This window comes from Spermophilus citellus (genome assembly GCF_964194105.1).
Source record: "Spermophilus citellus genome assembly, chromosome: 14".
Classification (NCBI taxonomy): Eukaryota; Metazoa; Chordata; class Mammalia; order Rodentia; family Sciuridae; genus Spermophilus; species Spermophilus citellus.
The window spans coordinates 68,110,864-68,138,682 of record NC_138194.1 but is presented as its reverse complement, the minus strand read 5'-3'; the positions used below and the strand labels follow the sequence as shown (position 1 = coordinate 68,138,682).

Here is a 27,819-nt window from a genome sequence, read left to right as displayed (position 1 = left end):
GATGACAGCAGAATTAATTTTGACATAATTATAAAAGCATGGACTATATCTTGTTCCAATAGAGTCCCCAGTAATTCCCCAACCCCTTTCCCTCCCTGATCTTGAGCTCCCTTTCCTCTAGATCTTTCTGCCATTTAACCATAGCTTTTTTTTTTAAGTTAATTTCTTAGAGATGTACATAACAGTGAGATCCACTGTGCTATATTCATATATGTATATAGGATTGTTGTGTCAGCTTCATTTCATTCTTTCCTTTTCCCATCCCTCCTCCCTTCATTCTCCATTCTCCACTCAAGTTCTTTTTTTAAACACCCCCCACCCCCGCCACTTACTGTGGATTAGCTTCCACATATTGGAAAAAACATTCCTTTAACCAAAGTTTCTTGGGATTGGCTTATTTCACTTAGCATAAGTCTACAGATATATTCATTTACTAGCAAATGTCATAAACTCATTCTTTTTTATGGCTACATAATATTGTGTATATAAACCACATTTTCTTTTTCCATTCATCTGTTGAAGGGCACCTAAGTTGGCTCCATAGCTTAATTATTGTGAATTGTGCTGCTATAAACATTGATGTGGCTATGTCACTGTAGTATGCTGATTTTAAATCCTTTGGAGTGGGTTAGATAAATGGGTAAAATGGTGGTTCCATTGCTAGTTTTTTGAGAAATCTCCATATTGCTTTCCGGAGTGGTTTTACCAATGTGTAGTCCCACCAAAAAGTATGAGTTTCCCCTCATCCTCACCAACACTTCTTGTTATTAGTATTTTTGATAATTGCCACTCTGCTGGAATGAGATGGAATCTCAGTGTAGTTTAATTTGTATTTCTCTAATGGCTAGGGATGTTGAACATTTTCTCATATATTTGTTGAGCATTTGTATTTCTTTTAAGAAATGTCTGTTTAGTTCCTTTGCTATGGCCTATTTTCTGAAGTCTATGACTCTTAAATAAAAGTTTAAGAGGAAGATTATTAGACTTAGGCTTGGTGTTTATTTTACATATGTCTATACTCTGGGAGGATTTTTAGTCATATGCTGTGGAAAATCTTTGAGGATAAGCCAAAATTCTTGAAATAAGAAATCTAAAAAGGTATGAAATATCAGAGCAGAATTATATACATTTCCATGATTCTGATGTTAGTGTTTTAACAAGTCAATTCTTTTACATAATAGTAAGAAAAAACCCAGAAATTGCCTGTTAGAAAAAATACAAACTATCAGAGAGGAAACCAAGCAAATCATGGATCCTTAGTTATTTTGAAGAGCCACTCATTTATCTTATTTTTATTCAGAAAGAATAACAATGAATCAGTAATTAGCTATTTTCCCAGGGCTTTTCTTCTTATAAACAATAATTTTTGTGACACAAGAATATGGCATTAAAAGACAGCATTGGAAATTAGAGAAAAATTGGTGATGAAGAAGCAATTATTACAGATTCAGAATTGATGGTCAGAAAGAAGACTTTGCCCTTAGCATGGACTGGTAGAAAAAGAAACTGAAGAGAAGTAGATGGCATAGGACTGTGGAAGGACAAGGGGAGAGAGTAGCCTTGAGAGCAAGGCCTAGGGAGCACGAGGAAGTGGCTGGACCAAAGGGATTTTTACCTGCTCTGACAAGCCAGACTGAAATATTTTTAAAATACAACTTTATCATGCTTCATAGGCAGATAAATATGGTGTTCATGTAGTTCTTTACACTTTAGATAAATGTAGAGAAGCCAAGTATAATAAACAGTAGCAGAAAGTCTAGAGACACAAATCTTTACTTTAGATAGAAATATTCATTATTTTAGAAATGTTAAAAGAACATGGCATAAGAATTGTATATTTTGTAAAAGTAAAAAGAATTTTTTTTTGTAAATGAGATTTTTCATAGAAAACAGATTTTTTACCTATCAAAGAGAATAGTAAGAGGTACCAGACATGCAAGGGACATGCTATCAAGTGAACTAACAGTGGGTACTGAAGGAAAGGGAGAGCTAAGGAAGTGCCTAAAACCAAGTGGTTAAGTGGAGGAGGAGGAGGAGGAAGAGAGAAGGCAAAGAAAGCAGTGCTCAATTAGCTATGAGTTGTATACTTTCTTCTCCAGGATATGTAATCAAAGGACTCCAACATCAGATCTTCAATGATGTGGTTCTATTCTTTGCCCCTGAAAATATGGTTTATATTTTGCTTCAGTTTTATTTACTCTAAGACATTGATTTGAAAATGAGCATGTGTTACTCCTTATGCACACCACCTCTGTAAGTAGGCTTAATAAGATGATTACTTGCTATTCAGGAATAACAATAATTACTGCAGTCAAATGAACATAACCCAGGGCAATCTCAACCTTCTCACCCTTTTATTTAGTCCATTTTGAAAGTGTTTAAGAAAAATAAGATAGAATAATTGCAGCTTCTGGAAACAATGGGTTATACTACATGAAATAATATTTGAATTCTTTACTGAAATAATCAGATAGTAGGTCCTCATTTATATTAAGTGGGGGAAAATGTACATATGATTTTATGTTTGAAGACCACAGTCTTACAGAGGACTACTATCAATGTGTGAGTTCAGCCTAAAACGGATCTGAGCTTTAAAGCATAACTAAGTCATTCTCTAGCAAAACAAACGTCAAATTCTCTTGATTGCCTCTTGATTTAAATAAAACATTTTCAGTCTACTAATCACAGCCTTCCATGATATGTACCAAACCTGTCCAACAACTATATAGTTAATCATCAATTTCTTCAAATTCTTTTGGAGTATATGTTGCATAGACTTTATCTTTTCTATTTTTAGGAAGACAAATAGGAATTCCCATGAACTAACCAATCTATTTATTAATTCATACAGCAAGCATTTACTCAGCAGCAATTCCATTGGGTGCTCAGTATTTTCCCATGGTTTTATCACCTCAGATTTAGAATACTGTAACAATACCTGTATCAGAGAAGATTGTGTTTGGCCTTATATAGAAAGCCAAATATTAGTGGCTTGCTTAATAATTTATGATGATTTTTCTCATATAATCTAAAGTGATGGCTGATGTGATAGTACTATTATGTCACTTGTACATCAGTATAATTTTTCATTGCTATCTCACTGTACGGCTTTTGTCCTGTTTGTCAACACATGGTCACAAGTGGCCAGTAATTCCCATCATTGTTATTCCGAGGAGGAGGAGGAGGAGGAGGAGGAGGAGGAGGAGGAAGTAAAAAAGTTTCCCAGAAATTCACAGAATACTTTATTGACCAGAACTGTGTCAAGGGAATCAGATGAGGTCATCAAGATCCTAGGTCAATATCTTCGCTTTGCTTATTATGTGTATTTGTCTCCTCTTTTCTAGTGTTTTTTTTTTTTTTTTTTTTTTTAATACAGAATAGGTTGTCTTCCCATGACAATGTTAAAGCAGAGGAACAGGGCACAGTCAATGACATTTTCAGGGGGCTGGGGTTGTGGCTCAAGTGGTAGCGTGCTCGCCTGGCATGCGTGCAGCCCAGGTTCGATCCTCAGCACCACATACAAACAAAGATGTTGTGTCCCCCGAGAACAATAAATATTTTAAAAAAATGACATTTTCAGTACTGCAATATCTAAACATTTATCCATGGGAAAGAGTTTTTTCTTCATAGTGTCTTCGTATGAAACACTGCCCTTGCCTGAGTCCTGTGACCATTTCAATCAATAACCAAGTCTGAAAGTTGAAGTACAATTGGCGAAGTATTTGTCACATGACTACCCTATAAATAGGAAGCCCTGTCAAAATCACATGAAATGGGAGAATGTTGAATACCCAAAGGAGAGTTCTGCCATTTGATGGAGAGAGGGAGAAACAATGGGAAAAGGCAGTGTCCTTACTTAGCAGTAAATAATTTTCAAGCTAACTTTATTTGTTATATTAAGTGGTAGAAAACTTTAGGCTGTATTTGGAAATACGGTCAAAGTGTTGTGAAAGATGCAAAGCTGCTTTCTGAGGAATATTATGGCTTTACTTTCTAGGTAACACTGAAATCTGTGAACCCCAAACACCAATTATCTCCTTCTTCCACAGTAAAAAAATTTCAAGCAGGGCAGGGCACACAGCAGTAAAATAATGGTTAGTAGGGCACATGTAAAAAGACTACATTTCTTGTCTTCATGTGCAGTTGGGGGTGACTACAAGACAAAGCTTGGTGTGACCATTGGAATACGAATATAAAAGATGCAAGCAATTTAAAGGCCTGTCCTTACAGGGAGCAGTGTGCTCACTACTACCCATTTAATTTCACCTTTGCTCTAAACGGCTGATTACAACATACACATAGTAAGTAATCTTGGACTAATGAAGACAGACACCTTAGAAATTACTAAGTAACAAGAGGAGAGGATCCTACATCTTTGGGAGCAGTCACCATCCAACCTTAGACCACTGATTTAAGACTGATACATAAGAAAGAAATTTCTATCTATTTTTGAGTTTTATGACATGTAGCTAAGATGAAATGGCAAATGAGATGTATAACCCTTATTTTCACAATAGACCTTCCTCAAACCTCCCCATTACTGATCTGATTTCTCTAAGTGTATGTGCCTGTTCTTAATAAGAAATGATACATATTGTGTACTCTAGATACCAGTTGGATAGCTATGTAGCCCAATTTATAAATTCATGTGTGTGTGTGGCATGTTTTAAGAATATATAGTAAAATTCTTTTCAGAGAATATACTTTGGGTGTAGGAGTTTTCCAACTCTGATCTACTTAATGTTCAGAATTTTGCAGAGGTACCCCAAGTATCACTGTAACAGTGGGCCACAATCTGGTTTAATGTTAAAGGGTTCTAATTCCTCACATTCTTTCCAAAACTTATTATTTGACTTCTTGATTATAGCATCTTAGTGAGTGTAAAATGGTGTTTCCTTGTGATTTTAATTTGTATCTCCTTAGATGGCTAATAATATTGAAAAAATTTCATGGACTTATTGGTCATTTCTACACTATCTTTAGAGAAACGTTTATTCAGATCCTTTATATCATTTTTTAAGTTGGGTTATTTACCTTTTTATTATTGAGTCATTAGACTTCTTTATAAATCATTGGTAGAAATCCCTTATCAGATAAATGATTTGAAAGTATTTCCTCTCATTCTGAGGGTTGTCTTTTCACTTTCCTGGTAATGTCCTTTGAGCCACATAAGTCTAAAATTTTTATGAAGTCCAATTTACCTATTCTTTTAACAGAGGGGGTGCATTCCTTGTGCTTTTAGTTTTGTATCTAAAAAGTCATTGCTTAATCCAAGATCATATTTTATTCTAAGAACTTTATAGTTTTAGCCTTTGTATTTAGGTCTTTGATCAATTTTGAGTTAGATATGGTATGAATTAGGCATCTTCCTTCTTTCTTTTTCATGTGAATATCCAGGTGCCCTGGTACCACTTGCTGAAATGACTATTCTGCCATTGAGAGGTATAGGCTACATGTACCTTGTCAAAAATCAATTAACTGTAGATGTTAGTCAAGTTAGTTCCTGGACTCTGAATTCCAGTCCAATGATCTATATTTCTACACACTATCTTGATTACCATAGCTTTGTCATTAGTTTTAACATCAAGAAGTGTAAGACCTTCTTTTTCAAGACTGTTTTGGACCTCTCGAATTTCATTATGAATTTTAGAATCAACTTGTTAATTTCCACAGAGATTAGCTGGGATTCTGAGCAGTATTTTGCTGGGTTGGAGATGAATTTGTGGAGTATTGTCATGTTATTAACTTAAAGTAAGCCTTGTGGTCCACAAATGTCTTTTTATTTATCTAGATCTTTAAAACTGTCTCCTCAGATTGAGAATATAGCTCAGTGGTAGAGTACTTGCCTAGCAGGCATGAGGCCCAGCACCAAACAAACAAAGAACAAACCCAAATCTTTCTCTCAATAATATTTTGCAATTTTGAGATTGTAAATTTTGCATTTCTTTTGTTAAATGTATTTCAAAGTATTTTATTTTTGATGGTATTATAAATATAATCATTTCATTTTTAATTATGTTTTAAGCATATAGAAGTATTTCTATATACTAATCTTTTTTTCTTATAACCCTGCTGAGCTCACATATTTGTTGTAAATGTTTTTTAGTTATTTCTTAGGGTTTTCTATACATTTCATCTGTAAATATAAATAGTTTTACTCTTCCTTTCCAATTTTTTCCCTTTTATTTGCCCTTGCTAGAACTTCTAGTTTAATGCTGAACAGGAGTGATCACAGAAGCATACTTGTTTCTTTCTTAGTTTCATGCAGTCTTCTATCATTAAATAGCTTTCTTACAGATACCATTTATCAAGTTGAGGAAGTTCCTTTCTATTCTTAGTTAAATATTTTTATTAAGAAAGGATACTGGATTTTATCAAATGCTTTTTTACCCTTATTAAAATGATTGTATAATTTTTGCTTTTTATTGTATTGATACTTTTTTTACATTAATTGAGTTTTAGATGTAAAGCCAACCTTGGATTACTAGGTAAATCCCATCTAGTCATGGTGTATAATTCTATTTATATATTATATATTGCTGAATTTAGTTTGATAGTATTTTGTTAATGATTCTGCATCCATATTCTCCAGAGATATTGTTCTATAGTCTTCTTTCCTTATGAACACATACAGTTTCTTGAATGCCACTTCAATCTTTTGCCAAGAGACTAGCATAACAAATAAATACCACTTCTACTATGTTACCCCATTCATTTAAGTCTTTGAACTTTGGTTCCCAACTGCCCACAATAAAATATTTACTTTGTAGTATATCTTCCATTATTTCCCAACACAGTTCCTTCCATTATTTCCCAACACAGTTCCTTCACCTAAGAAAGTGGACTTTTTCAATATCCTATCAAAAATCCTAATGTTTACAATTTCCATGTCTTTTTCCACATTATTTCTCCATACCTTAACCACTTTTTATTAACACCAAATGTAATGTCTATTCCTCTACTGCTTCTCTTCCCCAACATTCAATCTTTAATCTCATGAGTTTATTTAAGCTTATAAGAATGATTCAATCAGTTACAGAATTTAAACTAATTTTTGCATAAATGAGTAGTTGTATTTGTGTATATTCTGATCTAATCTCCATTTGTTTACTGTCTATCTTCCCTACCAAATAAATAAGCACTAGAAAATGAGAAAAGATACTTTACTACTTTTAATTGCTATCACCCTAGTGACATACTCTATCTTTCATACATAAGAACTGAATATTTATTGAGTAAATACATAGGCTTCTCTTCTCTACCTAGTCAGTTTCAACTTCTCCATGAAGTTAGGTCACTGATAAACTGGCCTAATGCCTTCTCTTTCTTCCCTGAATTCTTATAATGTTAAGCTTCCAAAGTGGGATATTTAGCACTTTACACAAACTACTCTATATTCCTTGTTATCACTCTAGTAGTCTATGCTTTCTTTCCCAAATGATTATAAAATTCTAGAGGGCAGGGACCACAGCGTATTTATCTTTCATATCTCTATGTTTGTCTGTAGGCCATAAATGGTAGATATTAAACATTCAATTGACACTATTGAATAAGGATAGGGTAGTCAGTTTAACAGAACCTTAGGAAAACTTAATGCATTTACTGGATTTCTGATTGAAGAGTGATAAATATCATTCTAGCTGAAAAAATTCAAATTTTAATTGTCTTCTTGATATTTTCCATCTACTTTGAGGAAACCAAGATATGCTTTTGCCTGAGCACAGCCTGTTTATTAGGAGAAAATTTTAACAACTTTTAACATTTACAAGGCTTAATTTAACTAAAACTTCAACAGGTGTGAAAGTTGAAATCCTTTCCTTGAAGAGAACAGGGAGTAAATATGTAATCTCTTTCCCAGGTCTAGATTTTAAGAAATTCAAGGCATTACATCATAACCTCTCTTGTCCATTTAAGGCTCTGCTTGAATTCATATTTTATTGGAGTCTGTGTTTATTGCCTGGTTACAAGTAGACTATCCAGGTGCCTTTGAAGGGAAAAAATACTTAGCATAGCAATACCACAGAGAGAACACTACATGTATATTATCCAAAATTCCCATCTCCTTTCCTAAATACAGAAACATGTCACTTTTGTTCTGACTTTTCCATTTACATCTACTTCAAGATAGAGAGCACTGAGATAGATTTGAATATCAATAAACTCCTAAAAACCAATCTCCATTTCCAGCTTCTAACCCAACCTCCACCCATATATGCTCTTGGGGTATACACTGCCTCTATTTCCCTCATTTTACCCAAAATTCTACTTCATAAAACATCTATTAATATACCACCACACATTTAAGATTCCCTTTTCCTCTTCTTCACCCTCAAGTTCCTATTTCTAACTATTTCTAGCAATCCTTAAGTGGGTCAAATGTATCTGTAAGAAGTCTTTGCTTCTAATGAAAAATTTTCCATTTCTAAAATGAAGAACAACTCCAAAGCAAATTACTTTCAGTTATAGCAGTAAGGATACACTAAAAACCTCAACTTCACCACTACTTTCTGGGCATGTTTTTAACCACAGTTCATACAAAAAAAACCCCTCTAATGTGTTTGGCTTATTTGATAACAAACTTTAAAAACACCCAATTAAACTATATTAGTCAGGTATAATAAATCATATTTCAATAGTTTTATGTTCTGTTTTTAGATTTAAGCACTATCTAAGAATGGTGGGGTATGGGCTGGGGTTGTAGCTCAGTGGTAGAGCACTTGCCTCATATCATGTGGCAGTGAGTTTGAACCTCAGCACCACATATATAAAATAAAGGTATTGTGTCCATCTACAACTAAAAGTTTTAAAAAAAATTTAAAAAGAATGATGGAGTAAAAACTTTAGCAAATTTACTGATTTATATTCATTGAACACAATGGTTTCTTGACACCCTAGATTTTCTGCAACCTTTATGTCAACTTCAAAAATCATAATTTCTGGGCTGAGGAAATAGCTCAGTTGGTAGAGAGCTTGCCTCACATGCACAAGGTCCTGGGTTCAGTCCCCAGTATCTCTCTCTCTCACACACACACACACACACAAAAAAAAAAAAAAAAAAAAAAAAAAAAAAACAACAAACAAGCGTAATTTCCTTTCATTTAACTATGTTGTGCTAAGGGTATAGCAGGTCAAGAGAAGCAACAGTAGAGAATGAAGAATGCAGAACAAAGTCTTTAGGAAAAGGGGTTTAGGGACAGAAGTAACATTTTTATATAAGGTTCAAAGTGTGAAAATTATTAAACATTATGTAGAAGTACTGGTGAGAATGGCAAATAAAAACAGAGATTTTGAAAAAATGTGCAAATAAAAAATATTGGAATGACCAATCTCAGGAAAAACAAAAACAAAAAAAGCGTAAAAACACGAAACACAACCATACAATATTACTTCACTACAGAATGAACATTATTTACAAAATGTTTATAATGAAAACAATTCACAGTGACAAAGAAAAAAATATAAGAATATTGGGAAGATGAGGCTTAGAATAGAAAAGTACAAGAGACAGAACCTGTATCTGCAATAAGTACTAAGTGAATAAGATTATAGTGAACCAAGAGATGGTAATCAATTCAGGTTATTCAGAAATGTGGATATCAATGTCGGAAGATAGAGCTTTCTTATAAAGAGATAAAAGTGGCGAACTAAGGAGCACGTTGAGATGGGAGTTTGGAGGGGCCGAAGCTAATTTAGATATATTTCATTAAGCAACACTTGATTACTAAAATTGATGTACTTCTTCAATGAAAATGAAACTATATTATAAAAAATAAACTATTTTGAGTTAAAAGGTAGTTTTAGTATGTTATCTATATTCTTTGTGATTTCACAGGTAACAGATCATTTATTTTTAATCCTCCAGTCTAAATCTCTCTAAAATATTAAAATAACATGTACAGTTTATATTGTACCTTTTTTGTGATTGTAACTGGAATAAAACGATACAATGGTAGGACTTTTTTTTTTCTTTTTGGACTATTTGTTAAAATTTGTTCTGTATACTGGGGCTGGGGTTGTGGCTCAGTGATGAAGTGCTTCCCTCGCATGTGTGAAATACTGGGTTTGATCCTCAGCACCACATAAAAAAATAAACAAAATAAAGGTATTGTGTCCATTTACAACTAAAAAAAAATTTTTTTAAATGTTCTGTATACTAAAAGCCCTAGGAATATTTATAATGATTTTTAATTTCCTTTTTTCATCATATAAAAATGACCTGCATTATTTCTCTAAAAATACCTACATGAATCAAAACTTTTTACCTCTTTATTTATTCACATTCTCTTACCAAAGTTTCCTGAAACTCACTGACAGAAGTAATAAAACAATCTTTCTTACCAATTCTTGAAAGTCATGATAATATTACTAAAGCTATGTTCATATAAGTGGGCCATTTGGATACCAGGACCATTTTGTAAGAAGGTAAATAATCTTCTAAAGAAAAAAATCAATTGTGACAATCATCACAGCCCTGCTGAACACTGAGAAAGAAACCAATGCTGAGTAGTAGAGTTTTGGGAGAAAACTTAAAATTCTAACTTTGGCTTTCACTCTTAGGGTATCTAGGACACTGACTACCATCTTACATAAATAGGAAGGAACCAGAACCTAAGAATCCCAAATAAAATGCCTGCTGTATTAGTTCTACAGAGCCTAGTGCTGTCAAGAGAGGACTACAGAATGGGATGGTAAAGTCTGGCAATAAGCTCCAGAAAAAAGAACACATACTTTGTACTGTAGAATAGACTTTGGTTTCTTGAAAATTAAATGTTGATTTCTTATGTATTTAATTAGACTATCACATCATGTATACAGAAACAAGAAAGGAGTAATTTAAAAGAACAAAGATGCATATGCTAGGAGCCATACACCATAAGTAACAATGTCGGAAGGGGACAATGAAAATCACAGACTACAAATACAAGTCTAGATCTAGTGGCCTCATTCTATCTAGTACACATTTTTCAAAGCAAAAATACTGGAAATTTTTGTTCAACATGGGTAACAACCATTTGCTTAAATAATTACATTGACATTTTATTACTCAGAAGTTATTTTCAGCTATGAATTTGAAAGTTTCACTTTGTATCCATTGTTCTTTTAATTAAAATGAATTTTAAATATTGTTCTAGCTACAATCCTTAAGTTATCATATTCTGCTCACTTGTATTTGCAAAAATATGTCCATTTCTATTTCCTTCGGTTATAGTGTAGAAATTTTCCTTTAGTAAACAAAAATCCACATATCACATCCCTGAACAATATTTTTAAAATTAATATTTCAAATGAAATATTGCCAAAGATTTGTCTGAAAATATTAACACTCTCCCATAATAGCAATATACTAAATATGTATAACTTCTTACTGAAATACGTTCCATACCACTGCATCAATATAGTATCAGATGGTAAGCTTAGAACATTAACTGGTCTATAATTCCCAGGATCCTTTATAGTGCTGATAAATGATATTCTCATTAATAATCCATTATATTTACAATAAATTATACTATAAGTTTTATTAAAAGCAAATATAGTAGTGACATACGTTAAAAATTTTAGTATTCAGAAACATAAAACTATAGCTAAAAAAGCCCTAAATATTTATTTTATTTATATTTTTTTGTTTTTATATATTTACTTTTTAAAATTCATTATTCTTATGAAATAGTAGCTATTCCTAATTTCAGAATATGTCTTTTTTAAAATATTTATTTTTTAGTTGTAAGTGGACATAATATCTTTATTTCATTTTTATTTGGTGCTGAGGTTTGTACCCAATGCTTCATGTGTGCTAGGTGAGCACTCTACCACTGAGCCAAAACCCCAGGCCCTTAGTATATGTCTTTTTTTTTTTTTTTTTTTTGAGAGAGAGAGAGAGAGAGAGAGAGAGAGAGAGAGAGAGAGAATATTTTTTTTAATATTTATTTTTCAGTTTTCAGCAGACACGACATCTTTATTTTATTTTATGTGGTGCTGAGGATCGAACCCAGCTCCCCGCACATGCCAGGCGAGCGCATTACCGTTTGAGCCACATCTCCAGCCCCCAGGATATGTCTTTTCAACAAACACATATCCCTTCTTGCATTTTTCCATTAACTTGGTCAAGTTTAAAATTTTAAAGAGTTAAAAATATAGTATTGTAAAGGTAATCACCTAGCTCTTTCAAAATACATTTCAACTGATTATAAACAATTATTCTATATAACTAAAATGTCTTTATATCCTTAGACTATCAGATATGAGTTCTGCTAATAATTTATGAATGGATTCAAATATTTCAAATGAAACATTGCCAAAGATTTGTCTGAAAATATCAATAACCTCCCCAAATAGAAAGTTCACCGAAATTCTTTTCTAAAATACTGAAATGCCCACAAGTGTATCACTCCAGGGCTAGGGATAGTGCCAAATTATCCACTCTCAGTATACTCTGCCCCTTTCTTTACAATTATAGTGACCACACATAATACTTACTGTTTTAAAATATATAATCTATACTTTTAACATGATATTTAAGAAGGAACAAAGTGCCACTGCATTTTAAAAGCTGCAAGTAACAATGCTTCGATAGTTTATGAAACTGTGAAGGATGACTCAATGTTCAGGGAAGGGTATTAATTATTCTGAGTGTTCTTTTATTTAATGAAATTTGATCCTAGGGATAGGCAGTAGAAGTGTGCAGGTAAAAAGTTATTAATTCCTAAAACAAATAAGTAATCTGTAAGTTAGATTTCTTTTGATATAAAAGATTCATAAAACTGGCACAAATAATATAGGAATAAGAAATATTATTTTCTAACCCAACTTGCTTCATGGACTTCATTGAAAATTCATGGGAGAATTTTTAAAATTTGCTTATTTCATGTCACATAATTATATTTTTATGGATTATCTAAAGTATACTGGAATATATTCTCTAATATTTTGGAGAATATACAGCTTTACAGTCCTTAAAAAGACAACGAATAAACATAAATTATAGGTGGTAAAAGATGATTGAGTTAGAGACTCTCCATTTACAAAAGTTTATCATACTTAAATAGCTTTTTAAAAATAAATAACACCGAGAGAAAAAGGTGTAGTTAGGTACATGATCTGTAGCAGAATAAGAAGAGAACGGACTTAATTCAATCCTCACATCATCAGTTTTTTAGCTATGGATAATGATTTTAGGTAGATCATCTCTCTTGATGCTTGAAAATATATGTGTTAACTTACATGACAATGCTTGGTCACACTGCCTAGCACCAAGTGGCTCTCATTAAACACTATTTCCTTCCCTACTTCCCTACATTTACCTTTTTTTTTTTTTTTTTTTTTTAAATCCAGGGGCACTTTGCCACAGAGTTACACTCCTAGCTTTTTTCTATTTTTGAGACAATGTCTTGCTAAATTGCATAAGGCCTCACTAAGTTGGCGAGACTAGATTTGAATTTGCAATCCTTCTGCCTCAGCCTCCTCAGCTGCTGGAATTACAGGTGTGTACCACCATGCCTGGTTTCTTTCATTCTTTTTCTTTTTTTCCAGTTGTAGATGGAACTTTAATTAATTTATTTATATGTGGTGCCTTGAAATTGAACCCAGGTGCCTCACATACACTAGGAGAGTGTTCCACCACTGAGCCACAACCCAGCCTGGTTTCTTTCATTCTTTTTTATTTTTTTAATATTTGGACACAATATCTTTATTTTGTTTGTTTATTTATTTTTTAATGTGGTGCTGAGGATCAAACCCAGTGCTTCACATGTATGAGGCAAGCACTCTGCCATTGAGCCACAACCCTAGCCCTCATTCATTCTTAATAAACAGAAATTAGCCTTCTCTGTGACTCATGGTAAGAATAAAAGAAATACCTTTTTCACAGTTTGTTTTCCTGGAATTTTATAGAAGATTTATTCTAAGTACAGATATGACGAAAGAAACACAAAAGAAAAAGCAAAGAAAATACTTCAAGAAGCATCTAACAAATGTTGTTCTGTTTTATGCTGACATGCTTTGTGGTAATAATAGACTTCCAAAGAAGACCAGATCAAAATTAAAATTCTAGGCAGGCATTCAACTTCTATCATTGTGTCCTTTCTTCACTGAGTATGAGAAATAAATGACTTACCAGTTATTTATTGAGGATATTCCCACAGTACTCTTACAAAGTTCACTTCCAAAAGAAGCCCTATCCCTGTAATGTATCTGAGTCAATGAAAGCTACACTAGGTTTCTCACAACACACTTTAGAAAATTCAGCAGGGTAATAAAATCATGTTTTTCTGAGGTCATTGTACAGCAATTTTGTAAAGTTGCATGACAAATAAGAGGAAAAGAGACTAAACAAATTTCAAAACTAAAGAACATCAATCCAGAATGTTTTATGATCATATTGTGAATAAAGTTAAATGCAGAATAATTAGCAGAAAACATCTAGTTTAATTATAGCTGTTCTATTGTAAAGTTGGCACAAATGCAGTAACTCTAATTAAAATCAGGTAATAGTTACCTCTGTGGCCTTTTTTGATGGTTCCAGACCAGTCATATTTGCTACTATTAACTGATGTAAGAGTTGAACTTGAGCCACACTTAGGAAGAAGTCCAGGTTTGTGGTTATATTCACTTCCAAGGAATGGCCACATACTAAAATCTCCTGAAGGAGAGGGCAGGGAACAAAGGTTGAATACAGATAAAGAAATAAGATAGGCTTCAGATAATAATTCATCATTTTTATGCTTATTTGACTGTTACTACTTTCTAAGTCTAATGGGACTTAAGTTCATATGTTAATGAGAAAAGCAAAAATGATGAGTAGTCACTTGCCATAGTTTAATGGATTAATTTTAAAATCAGTTATATAGGCTTTATATGCCAGGCCTGGGTCATTAAAAAGAATTTTTCACCTTTTCATATCCATTTGACTTGTTCATACTTCAAAACTTCTATCATTGTTTTAATATATAAGAAACAATGTAGTTCTAAAGCAGGATCTTGTACATCATTTCAAATCAACAAGTATTTACTGAAATTCTTCTAAGAACTAGTCACTATAGTAGAATACTAGGATTATCACAAAAAATAAGGTTGTTCTTAAAGGACAACTTGCTCATGTGGAGGTTATAATCTAAGGGAGCAGACAGATATAAATAGGCAACTCTAGGTAGGCAATTTTAAGCAAACACTATGGTGTAAGTATTCTCCACAAGAGAATTCGAAATGTTTGTAATAGCATATGGTGCTGAAGCCAAAGATAGCTAGACTAATTAATTTTATTTCTTACAACTGTTAAACTCTTGGCAGCATTAGTTACCCATCCACTATTTAATGTTGCTGTTCTGTATAACTTGAACATTTATCACTGAAAAACCTATTAGGAAAACAACAAAAAAGACATCCAGAAGCTTCAATTAATAGTTAAGCAAAAGTCCTGTCTCCTGTCATGAAGTCCATGTGGACAACGTTAAATGCTTGGGAATGTCCCAACATGCCTTCTCCTTGTTAGCATCATCCAAAGGCATGGATTTGAAAGGACACTATGGCTGTCCAAATACAAACTGGAAAGCTTAGAATAGTTTTTAATAAAGCTATAAAGAATAGCATATCTGACATGATTATCCTTTTTTTTGGTTAAACAAACTTTTTCTCCACAAATTTCCTGTATTCTCTCATTATACTTGGAATTCTTATTTTAGTCATGATGAAAAAACGTACATTGGCTCAGAGGTTTTCTTTTTATTTTTTAATTGTCATTGTAACATTTCCCAGAAAGATGAAACGTTGTCCTAAAAATATGTTAGTTCTATTAGTAGAATATCATCCTGTGAAAATAAGCATCCTGTAATTGTAGGTTAAATGGTATAAATGCAATGGTAGAATCATTAGCTAACACCATAAAAATAAGTTCTGTTTTTACTTCTTTTATAACTATCATCTTCTGATCAGTTTGATCTTTAAAACAGTTGTACATGAGGCAATTAAGATATGTATGAGGAAACTGAGGAACTGGGAATTTAAATGAATAGTTGCAGATGACATCTTTTAACATGAAGCTGAGCTTGGACTAGAACTAGGTTTTCTGCTCTTCAACTTTGTGCCTGTTTCACTTGGGAATGAGAAACTTTCTAATAATGCCTTCAAGTTAGAAGATAAGTTAATTAGCATGCAATGGTATTTTATTTACAGTTTGATACATTCTTTTGTTTCTGAATTTCATGATGAGAATACTTTAGAATTCAAGTAAAGAGTATTAGAGTATTTTCAGGGGAAAAAACACTTAAGAATTCAAAGTGATTATAATATCTATATACCTACCTAATACCTAACTACCTAGCTTCTATGATGCTGGTGATCACACCCAGGGCCATACACTTGTTAGGAAAGCACTGTACCATTGAGCTATAATACCAATCCTTTTATTTCATTTTTTTGTGAGCCAAATATAATCAGGAAATTGAAATAATTCTAAAATGTGATTCCAATGTGTAAATCTTTTTTTATATGTATTTTTAGTTGATGGACCTTTATTTTATTTACTTGTGTGCAGTGCTGAGAATAGAACCTAAAATGCATTTAATACACCTAACATACCAAAAATCCTAGCTTAGCAATGCAGTGTACTGTGGAGTATTCTACAGCATCTTTCTAATACATCTATATACTGACAAAATAATATGTAATTCTCAGTATATAGATGTGTTAGAAAGATGCTAGAGAAGTTAATAGTATACAAGTTAGAGCTAGACCAACTGAGTTCATACCTTGTTATGCTTTCTACTTCTTGTGAAATTTTGCAAATTGGACACCCTCTTAAAACCTCAGTTTCCTCATCTATAAAATGCAGGTAGGAGTAGATTATCAACTACATTATCATGAGGATTAAGTGAGTTATTACAAGGAAAGCAATAACTGTATAGCATTAGGAAGTGCTTAGTAAATATTATCTATGATAACTCTTATTATTAATAAGCTAGTTTGATGTCACATGGGATGAAACTTGAAAATTCAAAACATATCAAGAGGAACTGCTTTATTATTTAGACTAAAATGACATCTATACTATGTCCTACCTCTGTATGTAGATTTTCTGGAGAACTTATTTTGGTGAAAATTATGGCAGGTGCTCCAGTTATTCGTACAGAAAAGTCAGTCAAAATGGGGGTCAAAATTGCTCTCCTTTCTTGATGTCGCCTTATGCTAAAAGATAAAGTAAAAAATTATTAGTTCACTTTTTTCAAGGATAATTTTCATTAAGATTTTAAACTATAAAAATAGATGACAAAATTATATTACTATTCTGAGAGTACTGCATATTTTATAGACACAGTTTCTTAACTGCAATACCACAAAGACCTATGAAAGATAGGAAAAATCTTCACTGAAAAAAATCAGATATAATTAAGGCATTTCACATTAGTATCATCTTACCATTTTTCTTACAAATAGATGCATATCATTGTTATCATCAAATAATTTTACTGTTTTTGGAATTTTTTTAAAACCAGGAATTGAACCTAGGGGCACTTAACAACTGAGACACATGCATAACACTTTTTTATATTTTATTTAGAGACACAGTCTAAGTTGCTAAGGCTGACTCTGAACTCACAATCCTCCAGTCTCAGCCTCCTGAGCCACTGGGATTAGAGGCATGTGCCACTGCTCCCAGCTGAAATAATTTTTGATTTCCTCCTTTTAATATTTCTGACCTTCCATTTGACAACTGCCATCTTTTCCAATCTCATAGGCTCATGAGCACATCCTCTTAATCTTTGACTCCTTTTGTTAAGCTCTAAGAACCATCTTACTTAATGAATTACTGCAGCCTTTAAAGTCCATTTAATGGCTTTTGTGTCTAAAACCAAATGTTTTCTCAAAACAACTCTGCATATAAAGTAAAAATCAGTATTAGACCCAATGAGAAAATGAAGTTCTAGACTAAAGTTATCCAATAGGAACAAAGGCTCCAGAACTGGCTTGGAGGGCAAGCTGATGTCAGACAACACACATTCTTACCTGTGATCAGTTATATAGCACAATATTTCTACTTAGCATTGAAAATTTCTAAGAATTTCAAAGGAAGCACTGATTGCATGGTAGAAGATGAAACTGGAAAACAATGCTGAGAAACCAAATCTCATGCTGTTACCTTCAAGACCATTTTTTTTATATCCTTAATTTTCATTCTGAAATAATATACTGTGTTTATGTTTTATTGAAAGTCATACCTTAAAATTTCCTTTTAACCATATTAATATAATATTCTTTATAAAAGTTTCTTATTATTTCCTTATATTATAAAGTGATAAAGTTGAAATCAAATAATTGACATGTTATCTCATGAAAAAACGTAGATAAAGTCCAAGTTTATGCATATCCCCCCAGGCAAATCAGAGGAGCCTAGAGAGTACTAACATCTTTTGTTAAATGTGCAACAGGCAGAGCTTTATGTGATGTCTGCCAAAAAAGTAAATTGGATCATCTGGTTCTGTGACACGTAAGTATTAGATTTCAAGAAAGTCAATTTTAAAGAATTAAGAGATCTGGTAAGTAGAGAGTAACAGGAAGAAGTATTAAAATATGTGACTACAGAGGAAGGGTTTAGATCCTGAGAGACACTATAATTATAGCCTAATAGCTCAAATTCCATAAAATGACCAATGTGAGAAACATGTAACATCTGATGTGCTCTCATAGGGGAGTGCTAAAATATATGATGGATTAAAAATACCTTAAAATGGAAAAGATGGCAGGGAACCAAATAAAAACAAATGTTAACTAAAGTACTGATGGAAACAAAAAGTACTTGTCCACATCACATATTTTTTATTGTTGTGTGATGAATTAAATCAGTAAAAAAGCATGAGACATATGATTATAGAATAAAATTTAAATCAAGTCATTAGTATTAGAAACAAAAAGTTAAATTCTAAAATATTACAGTTCAAAATTTAAAAGAAAGAACTAAAACCTAAAGTATTAATGAGGTTGTTTGTGGAGGACCTCAGCACTCTCAGTAAACCAAGTAAATACATTTTAATAGCTATTTTGAGACAAGGCAAGAGTTTTGAAATGAACTGGTTACCTAGATCTTGGGTACATGAAGAGCTAAGAAAATATTAATTAACCTATCTGAAAAAGGAGCAAGGGAATTTGCCTGTTTTGCCAAGAGAACTTGTTGAAAAACAAAACATAACAAAACAACCAAAAATTATTTATATAAAATACATAAACAAAAACAAAAAAACCATCTATCTTCCTGGAAAATAAAAAATGGGAAATTCCCCATGTGTGTTGAGTAGTTTTAATTTACATTACCTGTATGATCCTGGAATACTCTTTTGGAGTTATTTACATAAAAGGGGCATCAGATCATTTATAATGCTATAGCATCTGTCCCAAATAGACCAAAATCTCTTTACAAAAACATGTCCTAGGCTGGGATTGTGGCTCAGTGGCATAGCACATGCCTTGCAAGTATGAGGCACCAGGTTCAATCCTCAGCACCACGTAGAAATAAATAAATAAAATGAAGGTATTGTGTCCATCTAGAACTAAAAATATATTTTTTAAAAAAATCATGTCCTGGGCTGGGAATGTGGCTCAAGTGGTAGCGTGCTCGCCTGGCATGTGTGCGGCCCGGGTTCGATCCTCAGCACCACATACAAACAAAGATGTGTCTGCTGAAAACTAAAAAATAAATATTAAAATTCTCTCTCTCTCTCTCTCTCTCTCAAAAAAATTACAAAAAAAAAATCATGTCCTCAATGAAAACAGAATTCTCAAGGACAAAAACCACTGAAGATAAGCTTCTAATCACAGATTATTTTATATGCCAAAAAAATCTTTATTAGCAAAAGAATTAGATCTCGTTTTCAAATGTACTGCCAAGAGCTTTTGATAAGAAAATTAGTTTATATGGATAATAAAATATACTTGTTTAAAATTTTAAATAAGGAATGAAGTAAAAAGAAAAAAGCTACAAAAATAACTAAATATAATTTGCAGAAATGAAAATTGTTGCTATTAAAATTAAAATGCATATTAGTTGAGATAAATGGCATTTTAGATATAGCTTAAGAAAGTGTAAACTAAATAGAACTATTAATACTTCAGGAATATACTATAAAGAATTCTTTTTGTTTTTTCTTTTTAATTATCACATGATAATTATATTAGTTTAAAATAATTTAATAATTTAAAACATTAAGAGAAGGAGAGAGAAGTCTTTCATATTTAATTAGCATTACAAAATGAGAGAACAGAAAAAGAAAAAGGAACAAAGGCTAAAAGCTTTTTTATAAATGATGAAATGTAAGAATCCATAGATTGAGAAAAACACAATTATTCATGGGTCCGTGAAACAGTTTATCAACTATGATAACATAAGGTATTTAAACTCACCTATATAGAAAAAAGTTTACCTACAGTATGCTATGGCACATGGGGTTAGGAAAGTTGTGGAAGATATATTTCTCGGATGCACTCTAATATAACAATGATTTATATTGTCCATAGAAACAACAACAAAAAAGACACATTCATTTGTAGCTATCATCTAATATAGAGGATTGTATCCACAAAAACTAAACTCTTGTTAAAAATTAACAAAACATTGACTCTCATAGGTTCTAATCAAATAACAGGAAAACAGTCCTGTGTTAACAAAAGCTTTTCAGTTAAGTTTTGGAAGGTGTATTTTGTAAGCAAAGGAAAGTATTGTTTTCCAAAACTATTATTAAGCAAGAATGCTACAGGTGTATGCCACATGCAGTGATGAAAACATATTCAGAAAGACTGGCCATTTTTCCTGGGCTCAAGGTACTCTAAAATTCTGCCCAACTCCCACACATTTGGTGTGTCTGTGTGCAAAAATAACAAAGAAATTTAATGATACTTCAAATATTGCATATTATGAAGTAGGAAAAATGGTATCAAAGTTTTCCAAAGTATTCTACTAAAACAATAGAATGAAAAATGTTGATGGCCTACTTGTGCAGGCCAATGCTTAAACAAATTAATTTCCTGCCATGGTATTAGAGCTGAGCTCCAAAGAGAAGGTAGTAAAGCAGAAGATACTTAAGTCTTGTGATGATTACCACTGATAATCAATGAATTACAAAGGATTATTTTTAAATATGAAAAACAGTAATATTCACAAACATTTATTTTAAACTATCAGGTATCTGAAAACCTATTTGTTACATAAACCTTTTCCTAAAGATTCCTCTTATTTTGAGATTAATGAGAGTCACAAGGATAAATAATTTGAATTGTATAGTAACTTTGAACATGAAATATTTACTTATATGTTTAAGCCTACTTAAGTGTTTTTTCAAGAGGAACACTATCCAAAGACTTCCTGATGCAATTAAAATAAACGTCAAACTCCCTTTGACTACTCCATTTGTAATTTAGCTCTTCTCTCCCTAAAATGTGACTTCTATTGCTTTTTTCATCCTTGCCAAGCATGATCCATAAATGTACTAAAGTTGTTCCTACTCAAGGATCTTTGCTCTGCCTGGAACATCTAAGGTAGAAATACTGCAGGGGCATTTGCATGTATAGCTCATTCTTTTCACTCAGGTATTAAAAGAGGCCTTCCCTGAGCCCCAATCTAAGGAAATTTCCCAGTCACTCTTGTCACATTATACCAATATATTATTTTCATAGAATTTATCTTTCTCTGAAATTGAGAAACATGAACTTGAGTATTCACTATGATGCCAGGGTCTTTGCTAGTGCTGGGAGAAATGGCAAAAATGGATTCATAGTGCTGATTCTCATGGAGCTCAGTTTAACAGGAAAGATAACTAAGCAAAATAATCATAAAGTATAAAAAATATAATAAGGATGGTATGGGAAGACTCAGTAAATGACCTAATCTTTTACCTTAAGGTTCTACACATACAAAACATCTTATGAACAATGGTATAATGACTATAGGTTGAAATGAGAATTATTTTAAAATATATTTAAATAAAATGCCAATATAAATTTAGTTTGGCAAAATCAAATAAAATTAAAAATAAATATTCCAAAAAATATGCCAAAACAAAACAAAAATAACAAACCACCAAAACCATAAAACACCAACTCTAAAAACTCATCCTCAAAAACAGGACAAAACCCTAACAAACAATAAAAAAAAAAAACTATGGTTAATGTAACTGTGATGATAACAAGTGCTATATTTATTACAACCTCTATATGATAGTTTTATGAGCATGCCTGAATTGAAATATTAACATAACTCAATTTTACTGAGATGTCTAATGAATAATACCTCTGGTTATTCCCTCCAGTTGTTTATATTATAGCTAGAAACTCCTGCATCTAATTTTACTTGATAGAACTGATAAAGAAAATCTTCAATATAAGCTTCACTGAGGAGGGAGAGACTAGAGGAAGTGCTAAAATTTGTTAAGAAGAGAATATTATAGGTTGTACCTTGGAAAAAAAATAGAAATCTGCCAAGAGATGGAGGGTCAAGAGATTTCTTTTATTTCATTATAAGGCTTTTGATAACATATATTGATGTACCAGGGACACTCATAAAATTATACGTAATAATAGATATTTGTTGTACATATGCTTTTAGGTACACTCTTGATATTATTTTCTTTGGCTACTTCTATTTAAAACAAAATGTTGCAGGAGAGAAATTAGTTATTTGAGGATTTGGTTAATTGAGTTTTAATGACTCAGGCATCTATTTGTCTCCATAACGATTAACATGCCGGAGCTGAAAGATTTCATAATAATTGAAGAATGGGCTGGGGTTGAGGGCACTTGCCTAGTATGTGTGAGGCACTGGGTTTGATTCTCAACACTACATATAAATAAATAAAATAAAGATCCATTGACAACTAAATAAAAAATTAAAACAAATTTTAAAAAGTTTTAAAAATAATTGAAGGGGTTTTTAAAATTTTATGGTTCAGTATATTACTATGATAATTATATTTGATATAAAGATTTTTTTCTTATTTTTTGAGTACCTACAGTCTGTCAGTCACTATGCAAAGATATAAGGAAGAATGAGACTAGACAAAACAGGATCTCTTTCCATTTACTTCTCTGACATTTTTCAGATTGCAACAGAACACCTTCAATCAAGATGGAAGGAAGCAGATATCTGCTGGTTGCTGGAAGTAAAAACTGTTTGCTTCTTTTTGCTGTTATCAGGATTACTTTTTCCTTCACTGTTAGTCCCTAGGTACTTTAAACAGGAAGGGAATCTCATTCTTTCATGGAAAGTCATGGAAAGGTTTAAGTAAAGCATTATAAAATTTTATAATGTTTAGGCCATTCTAAGCATTAGTCTATAAAATATGAGAATTAGACTAAGTTCTATAATTTCATTAAGTGTTAGGCTTGATAAACTAGCAAATTAATATATGAAAAGGGATGGTTTTCAGGTTAAAGATTTAAAACAAAGAAAACTGCTTTCATTGCACATTCCATTTAGGATTTCAGGTGCAATTCTGGAAAAATCTCATATTTGTTTAATTACAAATCAAAATATACAAAGGCTCTGTCAGGTGTGAACATTTTTGAGTGGATAACACTTTCAAAAACTAAAGAGATCTAAAGACACACCAAATATTCACAATCTCTCAGAAATAAGGTTAGTAGTAACATGTGGTTCTGGGATTTTAATGTCAACACTTAGCAACAGTTACCCACATTTAATGTTACGGTGACTATGACATATAGGAATGATTGGGGGAATCTGTCATATTCAAATTCTGCTTGATAAGCAAACATAGAAACAACAATCTTAAAAGAAATCTGTTAGGGGGAACAGTCCACAGAATATCACATGAATTCAAAACATTTGTATCAAAATATTTAAATGAACATATATTTCTCTGGTAATAAAGTTTAAAAGATAAAATTTCTAAGGATATAAACATAATCAGTAATAGGAAGAAATAGAAAAATAGTTGTTAAAAGGAAATTTTCATGTCCTCATACATGTACTTTGTATAATAATGATCGTCACATTCAACCATCATTAATTACCCCATGCCCCCTCCTTTTCCTTCTTACCCCTCTGCCCTATCTAGAGTTTGTCTATTCCTCCCATGCTCCCCCCTCCCTATCCCACTATGAATCAGCTTCCTTATTTCAGAGAAAACATTCGGCATTTGGTTTTTTGGGATTGGCTAACTTCACTTAGCATTATCTTCTCTAACTCCATTCATTTTCCTGCAAATGCCATGATTTGGAAAACCTTTTTTAAAAAAAGATTAGCTAAGAATTAACTGTAGCATAAACTTATGGGGGCAAAGCCTAAGCAAATAAGGAAACTGAGTAAGGAAACCAGGGTTCTAGACTTAGTTCTATAACTGACACCGAACAAGCCAAGGGTTATCATTAAACTTAGTATTCTGTAGTGCTTTTGTTGTGTAACAACTTGTGAAGGATGGCTCAGAGTTTTAAGTTTGTCAAGAGAAATCTGCACAAGGTGTGGAAGGTGTAAGGAAACAGTAGTAACCAATGTTCTAGGAAGATCATCATGGTTTAAATGCAGTGAAAGGCCAATGCAGAGGTGTTGGAAGATACCAGCTTATCCTCACTTTCCTTGGCTCTGTAATCATGTCTTCCTCCTGACTTAACTTCAGGCCCAAACCCAGATGCAGAGGCCACTACTTCCCACTAATCTCTCTATCAGTCTCCTCATGGTCCCACTATAACAGCCAGATGCACCTAGTTTCCCAGGTTCTTTTGAAAGCTGCAATGATTTTACCCAGATCAAGGACTTCGAGAGGCTTTTGTTGTCACTTTTCTCTGATCCTCTAAGTCCCTCTTTTAGATCCTTACTTCCCAGCTTCTTCCCCAATTGGGTAATATTTTATTCCTAAAATAAATTACTTATTATAATCCTTATAGTGCTCTGCTGTCTGATTGAATCCTTTCAGCTTTGGAAAATTAAGATTTGGGAAAAGGACATCTATAAGTTTTAGAATTTAATAATTCTCTATGCTTAATTTTTATTCCCTTGTTCCCAACATAACACACAGAAACACATCATAATCAAAGAAAAAAACTGCATAATATACTCAGAAGAAGAGAATGAAAATCATTAAAAAAGACTACTATTTGATACTGGTCAGGGGAGGGAGTAAATTATTCTTTACTTTGTATCTTTTGAATTTTACCTAAAATACCTATTCAAAAACAAACAGAATTATATTAAGGCCCTGTTTATACTTTTGTTGAGATTATGCATCAGAACTGGGCTCTATTAGATCTAAAATTTCCTGTCTTCATCTGAATAAATATCTCTCAGAAACATTTATACTCAGTGACCTGACTTGTCATGTCAGTTAATCATCCAACCATTCAAATTTTCATTGATTCACTCAAATCTTTATTTTCTATTATGTGACCAGTATGTTGTTTTGTGCTTCAGTTTCTTCATGTATACTTAGGGAAAAATTTTTTTACAACTTTATTGTAAAAATTAAGTTAAACAAGGTAAAGTGATAAATATTATATAACCCCTTATGAATACCATTATTATTATTATTATTATGACATGGAGAAAAATATAGTTTTGGTATTAAAGGAATAGAACTAAAGCAATCATCATTGTAAAAGGAGTATGGTAAAGACTACACAAGATGATTTAAAGAAATCTAATCTTTTCTTTTTAAGTTGTAGATGGATACAATACCTTTATCTTATTTATTTATTTTTATGTGGTACTAAGGATCAAACCCTGTGCCTCCCACATGCTAGGTAAGTGCTTTACCACCGAGCTACAACCCCAGCCCCAAGAAATCTAATCTTATAAGAGAACTCATGAAAAATTAACTTTATTACAATCATAAATACCTCAGTTTTATAATATAAAGTTAAGTTTTAATGCCTAGTATCTTCTTTCTAGCAAATAATCTTACCTATCTCTCTGATAAGAACCATGAACAGCCTGGGTAAGATGGCAGTGGCTCTCTACATATCTTAATAGCTTACATTCAGGACTAATTGTTTAAAAATGTTCTCTGTGAATATAGCTTTTAGTTAAAGACAATGGAAAAAACCCAGAGCTAGGAATTATTGCTGTTCCTTCTTCTCTAACTTGAACATAGCGTTATAAAGCATTTGTTACTGTTTTCCTTTTATTATTTTAAGTAGAAAGAAGAGGCTAAAAAATAAAAGAATTGACCCTAAACTCAAATGGATTTCAAGAAATAATGTGAGGGCTGGGGATGTGGCTCAAGTGGTAGCGCGCTCGCCTGGCATGCGTGTGGCCCGGGTTCGATCCTCAGCACCACATACCAACAAAGATGTTGTGTCCGCCAAAAACTAAAAAATAAATATTAAAAAATTCTCTCTCTCTCTCTCTCTCTCTCTCTCCTCTCTCACTCTCTCTAAAAAAAAAAAAAGAAAAAAAAGAAATAATGTGATTGTATCCTTTAGAATAAAGTGAATCTTTTCAACAAATAGCAAGGTTAAACAAACAAATAAACAAACAACTCTAATTTGTAACAATGTAACAGTGGTAAAATTAGTAGGTTTCCCAGCAAAACCATCAGCTAAATTACAAAATTTATTTTATTTGTAAAGAAAAGCAGAAGCACTACCAAACACTTAGGTTGGGCATGCTAAAGATCACTAACCCTACTGGTAATATCAGTAATATTTCTCAATCATTTCGTACCTGCTGGCCATATTCCACTCAAGGGCTGGATTTTGAGAATTCCTTTCACTCTCTGTAAGCACCCCTCCTGTTCCACTTTCCTTCTCTGGTTTTAGTTGGTCCCACTGTGCAGTACCAATATTGATGGACTGCAGGTCTATTTGGTATTGTCTATCTTCAATTTCAGATCCAGGATCTCGAAGAATTCCTAAGTTCAAGGCTCTTCTGTAAAGCAAATGGAAAAAAGTAACAGATGTAATAAACATCTACATTTATTTTATTTACTAAATAGTACCACAAAACTTTTTTGTATTACTGATTAATAAACTGTTATCCACATTTATTAGATAGTTAATAGAAAATTAACATACTGTGACATCAAAAATTTATCACTTGCAATCATTTATCCTATAATAATTTCTTATATTTCCCAACACAATACCCTTTTGTTATGTGCTTTCATATACATGATTTTAATTACAGAGATGCTTTCACATTTTGTTATATCCACTTAACAAAGAGTAAACAAAATTCAGAGGTTCAAAGACAGCAGAGTTACAAATTTACTCAAAATACTTTCTGATGCTAATCATTTACTATTCTAAGAACTTTGATATTTTGTTAGGAAAGGTGATAGTCAGCCCTTGGGGTTGAGTATGAAATATGGTATGAAAATGATTTTAGTTTGGAGAGGCTTATCTCAAGTAGGTAGTGCTGCCAAACACAAAGGCAAAGGTAAAAGCAAATTTTCTTTGGGTAAATTCAATTTCAACTCAAATAATTTTCCCAATTTAGGTTTCAAGTAAAATGAGACATTCACATACAAAATTCACAAGTCACACATGATAATAAGGGACCCTGAGTGACACACAGTAGCAATAGGGTAGAGAAGATATATCCTCAAAAACTTCAAAAGAAACTGTAGTGTACTAGCATACATAAAATATGAAACAATTATTTAAAAAGTAAAAAAGCATCCTCAAAATAAGTAAGGAGCTGGTTGCGGTGACTCACACCTGTAAATCCCAGAGGCTTGGGACAGGCTGGGGAAGGCTGAGACAGGAGGATCAAGAGTTCAAAGCCAGCTTTCACAACTTAGTGAGGTGCTAAGCAACTCAGTGAGATCCTGTCTCTACATAAAATACAAAATAGGACCAGGGGTGGGTTCAGTGGTTGAGTGCCCCTGA

General features: G+C 32.5%; 1 protein-coding gene across 6 annotated transcripts in view; it reads right to left on the bottom strand.

Moving 5' to 3' along the window:
- VPS13B (vacuolar protein sorting 13 homolog B) overlaps positions 1-27,819 on the bottom strand; it is a 753,213-nt gene that overhangs the window by 272,300 nt on the left and 453,094 nt on the right. For all 6 annotated transcript variants that reach the window (XM_081265607.1, XM_081265606.1, XM_081265609.1 and 3 more), the window contains 3 exons: positions 26,654-26,857; positions 17,052-17,178; positions 14,495-14,638 (listed from right to left, as the gene is read on the bottom strand). In XM_081265607.1, coding sequence (XP_081121733.1) covers positions 14,495-14,638; positions 17,052-17,178; positions 26,654-26,857 — 475 coding nt within the window. The remainder of the gene's footprint in view (positions 1-14,494; positions 14,639-17,051; positions 17,179-26,653; positions 26,858-27,819) is intronic.